General features: G+C 35.1%; 1 protein-coding gene across 12 annotated transcripts in view; it reads right to left on the bottom strand.

Moving 5' to 3' along the window:
* Positions 1 to 12816, bottom strand: part of LOC117334864 (paired box protein Pax-5-like) — a 73824-nt gene that overhangs the window by 13408 nt on the left and 47600 nt on the right. For all 12 annotated transcript variants that reach the window (XM_033894716.1, XM_033894748.1, XM_033894727.1 and 9 more), the window contains 2 exons: positions 8867 to 9064; positions 2724 to 2944 (listed from right to left, as the gene is read on the bottom strand). In XM_033894716.1, coding sequence (XP_033750607.1) covers positions 2724 to 2944; positions 8867 to 9064 — 419 coding nt within the window. The remainder of the gene's footprint in view (positions 1 to 2723; positions 2945 to 8866; positions 9065 to 12816) is intronic.

Below are 12816 nucleotides of genomic sequence, written 5' to 3'. Positions count from 1 at the left end.
CATACTGCAATTTGTGTTTGACTACTTGAAGATAAGGTCGGTTTGATTCCAACTAAACAGCTTCAGATGCTGGGGCGGTTAGGAGGCAGTTTAATTGCTGTTGCCATACTCGGGCACTATGATCATTTAATCAATCGATTGGCCGTTACACCGGCCTGGGGCTACACGTGCGACAGGTAACCCGTACCATCCTACTTATCTCATCGATTTATTCAGCCTGCTAATTATTATCAGTCGAGGTGTCCTTAACTGTAAATGGACTCATCATATTGGCCACCGTCATGTTACTGATAGCACCGACACACGCTTAGCCTTTACTTACACCCTCGAACATTAACACACCGCCGCGTACCCATACTATAGATAATACGGTACATATTTAAAACATGCATGTATAAACTAGACTTCACGTGTAAATATAAATACGGATAATGTATGTGGCAAATGTGTGAATACTTCAGCACACCGATGAAATTTATCAAATATTATAATTGCTTCATGATACACAAACAACGAGGTAAACACAAATATCAATTAATCATTTATAACACTATGGTAATTACGAATACGAACATGAGCAGGCACTATCAGTAAAACAAATTCCGCTTAAGTATTTATTCGGATAAGATAAATACATTAAACCACATTAATGCATTACCTTCCTCCAATAACGGACGTTTTACCCCCTCCCAACAAAGGGAGATATAGCAATATTATAATTTTTGATGGTGCATTACGAACTATACCAGGACGTGTTATAATGAATTCAGAATATAATCTGGTAAATACTTCCAATTTTGATAAAAACTAAAATAATTCCGAAATATGACTCGATAAGGAAATGGAAGAAGGCATGTTTTATAAATTGCTATATTGATTTTTAAGGAACCGTTTATAAATCTGCACTGGCAACGAACAGCACTTGCACCTGTTTTTTATCGACTACCTATTGATTGGGGAATGTTTGCATCAGGTAGCTCTTCCTATAAACTTTATTGCATTTAGCCAGACAGGTATATTGGGTAGTCTTCCAAGCTTTGTCAAGTCAGCTACATATTAAATATCAAATATACACATAGTTTTTTTTTTTTGCGAAATCTACACATAAATTAAGCATATTCTGATTATAAGCATTACAAACAGGATTTTTTAAATACTGGTATGAAAACTGGGATTGTGAGTTATGACTTGTCAGGACCAACGAAGTTTTGAATAACCTGATAGTCATCAGCAATCCACGTGTGTATGAAAAAATAGTCTAGAAATTCCACTATACTAAGAAATAGTCGTATGGTAAATATTCTTAATGAATTGTATCATTTTAAATGTCATCTTGTATGGGCATGAGGGAATTGAATAAACCAACCACACCGGAAGGGCTTAGCCAAGACATATTTTTCTTCCAAAGATAACATTTACAAGCTGCCATTGTGGACAAGCTTTTGATGATTAATTTTATAAGTTCTGCGACAATAACAATGGTTCTACAACGCAAAAGCGGACACCAAGCCAGCTGATCTTTATACAAATGATCATTGTATTGTCTTGGCACGCCTTTATGTTATTTTTCATTCCCAGTCCAGATATGAGATAATACGTAACCGAATAGCGTGATGGACAAAGTCTGTTTTTGTGCGACATTCTTTCAACATTTAGGACTCTGATAAAACCAGCTATCTCCGGGGTGGTGTTTCGAGATATACAAAAACTTTATCTTTACTATCTATCCGTTTTGTGTCAGTCCACGCATTGATAAAATCTCCACCCATTCTGAAGTTGTTTTAGACCTGTAAAGCAATGCACCGTTCCGTAATGGATTTTCCCAAGTGTTTGGTAGTTAGTGTTTAAACGTTTTCTACTTGGGTCATTGCTAATTAGTAATTATATGCTGTTCTACTATGAATATATGACAGTTTGGGGGTAAAATCTACTCAAAAGTTAGTCATCGTTCTTAATAGTCTCCACACATTATGGAATCATAATAACTGGTTTTGTGTTAAAAAGGATACGTCTTAAATAGATAGAGCCACCATAATATACAGGATCAGTATAGTTTGAAAGCAATGGCCTGTTTCAAGATGTGAAATCAACACTATATACAATTATACAAGCCTTGCGGTTAGTTCCGCTTCTATTGCCGCCCGTACACTTAAACGATTATTTAAGTCTTGCTATTTACATTCTATTAATTGAATTATCACACTTTTTCTATAATTATACCGCATTGATAAAATCAAAGTTATTCCAAATATTTACCAAATTTAATTTGCAAGAAAAATGTTAAGAAGTATGTTTAAGTAACATGAAAAATGTATCTATAACATACTTAACGATTAAAAAGAAATCATCATTTTTGAATTAATTAAATTTCAGCCGTGAGAGCAGAATATACATTTGGTAGTTTTCCAGATTTTTAATCACACCCTGGAGCGTCCAATTAATGGCCCCACGCGTAGCACCTCTCAGGTCCTCAGGTATTGGTCATAAACATCCGGCATTAGATATTACCTGATGCTTTTTCTTACAAAAGACGATGAAGGAAAGAATTCAAAAATTCGATAAATGTATCTTTTGTCACAAAAACGAATTTAACGTTTAATGAGACAAAAATAAACGTGATATTCCTACACACCCCTTCACCTTTTCATTTGGAAGGTTCAGTTAAATCATCTTCCAAATTGTATGTACAATCTAGTAAAAGAAGAATTTGCTGTTTCTCTTACCTGGTTGGTCTTCTCGTTTTCTTTTCACGCTGGAAGGATCGGCCATACTTTGAGCGTTTTGATTTGGAATGCCCAGTATCCCACTTATGGAATACGTTCCAGTCCTCTGTAGCGAGTCTGCATTAGGTGAAGAGGTATGTGACAGAGGGGGGCTCGAGGCATCGTTGGACGGGCTAGGGGAACCAAGTTTTGCCTGGTCTGCCATTCGATTACGTACAATTCTGAAAGGACAAAACATTTAAAAGAATGTTTTTATTTCATTGATAAAATATGTTTATTATTTTTCATAAAGAACAATAGTTTATTTCATTCACAGATAGTTCATTTTATTCACATATACAAATCCGGAATTTAAAACACTGTTCAAGATCCGGATGTTGTTTTGGTAAATCAATATAATAAAAATACTCTAAAAATCATCGTTTGTCTTAATTCCATATGTTTGAGGTTGATACGATTTACTGATGACCATGATGACGGCTTGGCGAGACAGAATCTGTAAAAGTCATATATCATCAAAACTACCTCGGATCAAAATGGAGCACAGCCATGCATTTCGCAAAGTATAAACAACAGCTCATCAGCATTGTCAGCAGGGCATCTTTGAAAACTCTATCAGTTTACATTTTCTTTTTTTCCGAATTGACATGTATCATTGCAAACTGGTAGCTAGTTTCGGTAGATTACCGACCGCCAATTGCCCTGTCTTTATACTTCTAACGCCGGAGGTCTATCGCACCGAGGAAGACCTGCTGGCTTTCTCAAGACTCCCCACATGTATTCTCTTAATGAGATGATTTACACGAGAATCGGGTGTTTACGTAATGGTCATCTAAGGGATATGTGTACATTTTCACCACAAACGTATTGGAAGTCTTATCAGATCAGATGAAATTCGCAAAATTAATCCAGTAATTTTTTTTACATCACGTTTGGTTGAAGAAACAAACAAAATAAATGTCTAATTATTGCGATAATTACTGGTAGTTTATATATATATAAACACGTTAACGAAACAATGTGAACTGAATCAATTACTAAAATACATGATTAATAACATTTCCAAAACTAACGAATATATTTGACTAATAAAATGGCATGCTATTTTTGTAAACAAATCACGTGACGTGCTATTTTTGTAAGACCTTTAACCTATTTTGTTCCCAGTCAATACAAATATTTCAATCGTCGAAGGAGTAATGGAGTAAAACAGACGATGTCTAACATTGTTTTTGCATTCCTTTGTCATCTGGAGATAAGTACTATCCGGATTCGTTTAACAGGTAGTCAATGCTCTTATCTGAATGACTGGGTATTGCATGTTCCCCTCACTCCCAGCTTTTGTTATCTCTTGGAGTTTCTACGAGACAAACATCTCTGTTTCTTTTGTGTGTGTGCCTTGCGGTCTGAGAAACTAAAGCCGATTCTCGTGTTAAGATCCCGGCGAAGGCGTCTTATATTTGATGCGACACCCGAACACAGGTTTGACGTATATTTAGTGACACTGACGACACTTCCACACGAAGTCTCCTGGGTAATGCTTGCCCTTCCTCACTCTACCCTCCATATCTCTACACCCCTCCCCTTAACATACATCCTCAAATTTACCTGAAGGTACTCTATTCACAAATTATCTCCAACAGGCCAAAAACCTAAATAACTCCAATTGCAAACTGTAAATATTACTAGAAATTTCAAATACAAAACATATTGACATGTTAAAACAATCTGAATTTACAATCATTTAACCTTATGATTTTATTAATTAATAAAAAAAAAGTTATACCCTGTAATTTCAATAAAGTATTTCCTCAAAACTGAACCCTGTCAGACTTGTTCAGGTGATTCTAAGACTATTACGTTGTCAAGGTATATTTTGTCGTGCTATTCCATTATTATAGACTAGCGTTTTATATGAGCCTAAATTACAAAGTGTATCTTTTGAGTACTTATATCAACTTTTAATGTGATTTGACGTTTTTCTGGAACATTTTAGTACAAAGACATTCAATTTCAGAAACCTCGAGACGTGAATATGGAGTAAGGTATAAGTAGTGGTATTTCTAACAATTGACACTATAGTTGTTGATCGTCTTCCGTTAAACATGGTGAGCTGAACCTTTTGATTTTACTTTTCTGAATGAAAGGGTAAGGGTGACGTATTTTATGGCCTCCGAATGGTACTCTATGCACGTTCGGTTTAAAGTTTAACTGCAGCACACCGCTCTTGGTTTGTGGTGGGTAATTTAGGGCCATTATTGGTGGTCTGTACCGAAACGACCTTTACACAGGACCCTCACAGGATTCAGTGAGCACGTAATTCTTTACCAACCTGAGAGGACACGGGACACTAGCATTGTAAGGCTTGGCAGTAGTAGAAAAAGGAGCAAGAATTCGACTGTAAAATTTATTTTGCTAGTGTTTCGTCGTTCCTGTCATTCGATACCCGTCACTTGGATCCACATCAGCAGGAGCTAACTGCCAACTGTACTGAGTGTACCCGTCAGAAATAAACACATACCCCGCGCCCGCTATCCCCAATGTACCCGGTGATTCCTCATAAAAATCCAATGCTAAACATAAACTAACACGACCCAAATCGCTTCCTTATAATGGTGATTGAACACGCAACCATCCTCGAAACAGTTTCAAATTTTCCAGCAATTATGTCATTTTCCAGAAAGATTCAGTGGTATCACGACAAAGTTCCCGATGGAGTCTACCATCTGTGGTAAATCGCGTGGCCCACCCCAGCAGGCTGATTTAACGCACGTCAGCATATGACGCCATGCCCGTGTAGTTGCTAGTATCAACATTACCTGCACGTTAAGGGTACTGTCTTGTCGTGCACACCCTATCTTTAAAATTAGTACTTCTAAATACTGATGTAGCAGATACTGCCGTTATAATGTGTAGCCTATAACATACACGACATGACAGAAACTGCAGCGAGAAAATGTCAAATCAATCAATGATATCAGCAGTGTTTATATATATTTCAGCATTACAAAGATGCTGTCCAATTTATTTATTATTGTTTTTAAATTATTGGATTATCTAAACATATTTTGATAAGGTTTTGTAATATTTCTTATTTCTATATTTATGTGTCGACATGTTTTAAATAATGAATATGAAATGGAAATTGATATATAGCATTGAACTCATAATAATAAACTAGAAATCCATTTTTTGTACCATCCCGTTAGTAAAATTGCATTTTCCAATCTGGAAGACATATAGGAGCTAAATTTAGATATAATGTACAATTATCAATATTAAAAGCCATTTTAACAAACCATACATAATTTAGGATGAAAATGTACTGGTATATAGCATTATAAAACCAACACATTATTTGATGAAATATTAATTTTGACGTTAGCATATACATGTTTAAAATGCATGCGGCCGATAAAATTATCCTCATAAATATATACGGTGACAAAAACTAACATTTTACTGTATATACACAACAACGACCCGTCACTGATGAACAGTGTACCCTCATTATGCTCTGTATCCCAGCCTGAGACATTTTCAATATAATGTCATTCTCTACCTATTCACTCCACTATTACTCTTCTGTGAGTTTGCATTTTCCCCTATCCCATTTAATGTCGATCGGTTTGCCTACTGATAAATGACAGCTGACTTATTTGTGTTATACTTCAACACATTTCCTGTCAATGTCTTTTACGTTTCCAAATAAAGTCATATACTTATGTTTCGAGTACATTGTATATGTTAGGTATTTAAATATAATACAAACTAATTCCTATTTTTTTTTAAATTCAAATGCATAAGACAGTGTTCCAATGCCCGTGATGTTTACAGTTTTTCTTGCAATGCTGAGCTGGTTTTACGACATTTGCCTTTTAATTAGGAGCATGTGAGGGTGGGGACATTTGTAGTCAATCCCAAACCGTTAATGGTACTGAGCACTGCCTACAACCACCAACAGCTGTGAGGGTCATCGTTTGCCAGTGCCAATAAAAATAAAATTGCCAAATATGAATACGGTCGAATAAACCTTTATGAAGCTCCATCCCTCTGCCATTTGCCTGGGCATCAGTTCTCATAGTGAGCGACTCAAGCAGAAAACTTACTAATTTGTTTATAAATACGTGTAAGGGATTTATAATAGAAGGACAAAACCTGTCGAGAAAGCCGGGGCGAGCTTGTAATAATGGGTTATTTCTCATATTAAATATCGATTGTATTCCATGTCGTTATACAAGACGAAAATTAATTGATGAAATGATAAAATATAACAGTTACTTTGAGAAATAACTATTTTAGTATATGTATAGGGAATAGCCTTGCTGTGGTTTTGTTTTATTGAACATGGCTTAAACCGTACTAGATTTGTCTAGGTCCACCTGTTATAATTATTAACGTGACTCGTTGAAGTTAACAATCCTATACAATAAACGTTCGAAATATGCTTAAAATAATAGTTATACAATATCATATCAAAGCACAATTAATCATGAATTACACACCGTTCATCTTCATTCCATGAACTTGAAGAAAGGTACAAATTAACATTTTAAATGAACTTCCAACTTATACAGCTGTATGTATGTCAAATCATTGTATACGAGTGTAAAGGTCATCTTCTTATTGCATTTCAGAGGTTAGGTTGGAGGATGCGAATTTGCTTTGTCATAGCAGGGTGTTTACTTGAGTCTGGTTTCTCGTTCTATAGATAAGGTCAGCGCGAGCAATGTGATGTAACAAGGGTGTATGTTTTATAAATATTGATACTGTGTAGCAGACGCAGGCAAACATTTCAAAGAGTCAGATCTAGCTCCATCCGCAGGAACACCAGTGCGACGAGTGCAGAACGTAGATCGGCTTCATGCTCGATTGAAAGGGAAAATTTGAAAAACAAGATCTGAGGAAAGTTTCTTTATCTTGTAACTTATGATTATAACTTCTGCACAGAAATGAACGTTTTGTAACTTTCTTTCCGTCAAATAAATTTATGTCGTTTTAAACACCTTACAACTTCCAATTTAGCCATGGGCTGTATGAGATTATAACAACTAATAAAGTATGCCTATGTAAGGAATGGGCTTGGAAGAATATCATAAAAATATTGACGTTGATAAAATTTCTAATTGATCTCAAATATGTACATTTGATATAACCGGGGGCTTTCGGTAAAGATTGGAATCACTGGCAAGTCATATATTTCACTTTGTAAAAAAACACATATTCGATAGAACATACTTTAACTCGACGTCTTCTTTCCTCTTTTACATTTTTATGGTTTGATCGTTTTTAAATTAGTTATAATTTGATAATTATAATCGGCCATATTTTTCTTCATGAGGTATAAAACTGATATTAGAGGTTATAAATGTTGATGTACAAAAGAAACAGTGTACTTACAATTTTGGAAGAGACACCTAGGCAACACCAGTTGCTATTATATTGAGAGTTTTGTTGGTGATGAATACACCAAATTTATCTTCACAGATTACGAAGGCCGTATATCACTCGTCTTAACAAGTCTTAACAACCATAATGCTTAATATTTCCTTCAACTACAAAGGACCAAAGGCATCTGGGAATGTACCTTGATGAAAGTGGGTTATGAGTAAAAGTATTATACTGCAGTTTGTGATGTGCCCATCCAGACGTTTAATAGGTGCAAGTAAAGCAATTAGATAATTAGACAACGCCATCTTTTTGTTAAAATTGGACTAAAATGCAATTGATTTTGAGAGGTGCGTAGCTGTTCTTAGTGTCGGCTTCCTACCAGTGCCGATGAACCATCAAAATAAATGGGGTACATAATACAACGGTGTTTTCTATTAGAGTTTATAAATTGTAGTTTGTCCATGTATGTCTGTTACATGTACAAATAGTTATAGTCAAAATGACTTTAAATTGTTTCAAAACTTATCCCATCATCAACAATATTTCTAGAAATATTTGAGCCAAATTATATCATGCTTATTTCATTAAAGTAGTACATTTGAGTACTGGTACGAATCTAGCAACAATATCTTTTTAATGAGAGCTAATCGTCCATAGTGCAGGTGAATGACAGGCCGTTGATTACAATTTTCAATTCCACTTCAAATCCCATGCCATGTGTTTACATACTGGACATCTACATGATCACTCACCTGTTGATAGAGCTGACACTTGGGACATTTTCGGACGTGCACACCTGTTCGGCCAGTAGTCTGTCTCTAATCTCCCATGCAAACATGGTAGGATTTTCATGTTTGTACCGTGTGATGGCATCAACAACTTTGGGTGTGGCGACTTTGGGTTTGGAACCTCCAATCACCCCGGGTTTAATGGAACCCGTCTCATAATACCTGAAAATACAATGCACCCAAATGAAAATACAATATATCAAAACAGTAACTAGTATTGTATTCTAGTAAATTCTATTAAGTATCAACAGAGCCCGTCTTTTCTACATCCGCATAACAGCTTAGCCCTGTAACTTCGATAACTGTCACGCGAGAAAATAACTTAATTTGCGGAAAAAATAAGGCCAAAAGTTTGAATCTTTATCTCGCACGTTTGATTGCCATTGCAACTTAGTTTAAAGATAAAAAAAACCTTTCTCGACTACTATAATAATGTCATTATTTCATACAAGCTTTAGTCTGTAATATAACCCTCAACGAAATAATAATAGTTTATACAAGTAATTCTACTTGATCGTGTAAATCTAACCTCAGGCACATTTTATGATATATTCATTAATTCTGTTTGAATTCACAAGCCGCATCCTTCGTTACACCCCAATGCAATATTTTACGGTAAGTTGTAGTGTTCGGCTACACCGTATGATGCCTCACTCACTTTCGATGACATCAAGATATTGTTACACACAGCTATGTAATTGGATATATTGTAAAACTTATAAAAACGTATAACTTTACCGACCATTAATATTATATAATAAAATTGAATACTAAAATTATAAAACACAATCAGCGATAAGGACAATGACCTATTCTAGCTTTAAGATATGTTTCGTTTAAGAGAAATATTGATGGTTTATGTTACTCCTAATAGAAGATATAAGCTAGAGGTTATCAGGGACTAACAGACAAGCCAGGTCTTATCACAGCCATCTAGCTATAGGAGCGCATCTTTATAAATAAGCCGATGAGTAGGTTGCACAGCTGTGAAAAACACTTTTTTTTTATGTTTTCGTCCTTAATAAAACATCAAATAATTACCCCCACAAGAATACATATCGATATACTTTATTTTGAAATGTAAAAAGAACTGAAGGAACTTTAAAATAAAACTATAACAACAAGGCTATCTCTATGCAATAAAACAACTTATCAGAGAGGAGTGGAATGTAGTGTTAGTTGTATTTGTGTTGCATCTGTTTCTGTCCTGGTAATTGAGTCGCTGGGTTGAATACGGCGACAAGCTGTTACTTATTGAGACACTTATACGATCAGTTATGTATGTGATAGAAACTGAAACTGAAATTGTTTTCACATAAATAGCATTCATTCTCTAGTGTCTTGTCACATGGTAGCTGTAACCGCTGGATAATATACTGACATCCAGTCTTGGAGACAGGGCAAAACCACAATTTTTATGTCGAAGCTAATCCTCCCCACATTATTCTTTTAAAGAGTACAACGTAAATAACTCAACAGCGCTTACACCAATTCGGTGAACAAATGTTACACTGAAGCAAAGGAAGAATATGTCTTAATTGAAAAAAAATTACCTGAAGTGTTGACATAAACATTGGTTAAATTTCACCTCATTAGAGGTTCTCACATCATAAATCCGTATGATGAATATAAATTACAATTCAACATTATAATGACCAGTGTATATACATCAAATAACATCAATAATAAACATGTTATCTCATTATGAATACTTTGTATGCACAATTGCAAATAATAAACGAGCTCAATTCTTTTCTATAACCAGAATGATAAAAGTTTTGAGTTTAAAGATAAACATCTTGTCCTGTTAGAAAAACATTAATAGAAATGACGACTCCGTTCTACATGGAGACTTCAATCAGGTAGACTAAGTGTTGAAGGCTTTTTAATGTCTGCTCTCGATAAACTGTAATTAAAGTCAATGCATATTTTCCTTGGACGAGATTATTGGATTTAGAGTAATCGTGTCTCACTCACACTAAGTGAGATACTTTTATGTTTGTGTCGAGTCTTCATATAAGCAGTAAAAGATAAATGTATAAGTAATGTGTTAGCATGATTCATAGTTTACGTGTTACAGGAGATGATGACCTTGTTCATCATACACGACAAGTCAATATCAGGTTCATCATATATATCACTATTACGAAACATCGCTTTAGACAATAATTGTACATCATTATTAATGTACAAAATAACCCGACATTATAGGTCTGGTTGAACTAAAGTATCTTATATAATATATTTACAAAGGAAAGTCCGTTTAGAAAACCTATTGTAATATATTTATCATTATATATATATATGTAGATTACCTGCAGGACATCATTGTAGCTGATATGAAAATCTTGCTGGAGAGTGAACCAAAGGACGAGGAGGAAGATGACGTTATATTCAATAGTGATAAACCGTCTCTGACATTTTCATACTACTGAGAAATGAATCTGGACATGAAGTTGTGTTGGTATTCTTGTGCCTAATTAGACAAGCACAGGACCGAAGGAAGCAAGTTCGTTCCCCATCATTGGGTATCAAAGCCTGGGCCTTTTTCTGCCTTGTTCGGGCCAAATTTCCTATATATATATATCGCACCAATATGATCTGTAGAGAGACATACCATTACTATGTACCCTGTATCAACAAACCCTTCCAGTAACCCGAGCTAGGTCTGTGGTCGGTTAACCCGTGTAATTACCGTGTGTGGATGTAGATACAACGCTCACCCTACAAAGCGATGTGGTTTGTCCCTGGCCACGAGGGGACAATACAGCCCCTTATCCTTATCCATAACAGGCCCACCCGGTTGACCCCTGTCGCGTTCATCTGGTCAGATCAGTACCGAATGCACTGGTCATAATTGTTGCGTGCCGCACTGTCCGTATTCCACATGCCTCTCATAATTGTTCTTCTGTATGCCTAATTGATCAGGGGTGCTCGTAATTCATCCCGGCTCTAAGCCTTGTATTTATAGTACCCGTTTTATCTTCCCAACTCTGGGTACAAACTAACAAGATAAACCAATGGTCGTACCAGCTAATCCGTATTTCATGAAACAAGAGACGCTTAAAAACACATAAAATAGTTTGTCAGATAAAGTGATATAAGTTATATTCAATGGAATATTTATAGAAGCCAAACAAAGAGATTTCTATTTTACTGAACAATGAAACAAAAATGTAAACGTTTTGTAAATAAGATTGTTGTAATCCAATCCTAACCCGACTCGTAGGGTCGGGGGTTCGGGGATATTTAAAATCTAGTGTTTTCTCTTATTGATTTTTAATTACATTATGTATCTTTTTCAATGACATGCACTACACTAGGCTGTTTTAAAACGAATACCCCAAAGTTGTCAGAATGTAGTAATTAATTTTGAAATATATAAATATGCTGAATAACTATATAATAAAGCGGTTAGATGATCAGTGAGATAAACAACTGACCTATAAGGTTGAATCACTCTATAACACACAGTGACGGGTGTTTCTTAATAATCTTCATACTTATTAGCTAAATCTCATATCACCAAACCGACCTGAACATTTGACAAGATCAAGCATTTACATACATATATATATACGTACGTCGACTGATGAACAGAATTATTGATTTATATGGAACGAATTGTTATATCATTTGGCAAGTTATTGAAGTCAAATATTCTTTCCAATTGATGTACTTATTTTCCATTACAACTGTACAAAACATTCAAATAGAATTATTACATAATTTGTAAATATTGTACCAGTATCAAATTACATTAAATATGCTTGCGTTAAGGTTATGTCATTAAATACAGCAATATCGAAAGTCCTGTTAAACGTGTGACATGTGTACAGCATGTTGCTGTGTCACAAGTGGATCTGGAATTAAAATCGAAATGTAGACTATATATTATACACCTAGTTAGCCAC

The sequence above is a fragment of the Pecten maximus genome, chromosome 1 (assembly GCF_902652985.1).
Source record: "Pecten maximus chromosome 1, xPecMax1.1, whole genome shotgun sequence".
Lineage (NCBI taxonomy): Eukaryota > Metazoa > Mollusca > Bivalvia > Pectinida > Pectinidae > Pecten > Pecten maximus.
Note: the sequence above shows the minus strand (reverse complement) of the source record. Positions and strands in the feature narration are given on the sequence as shown.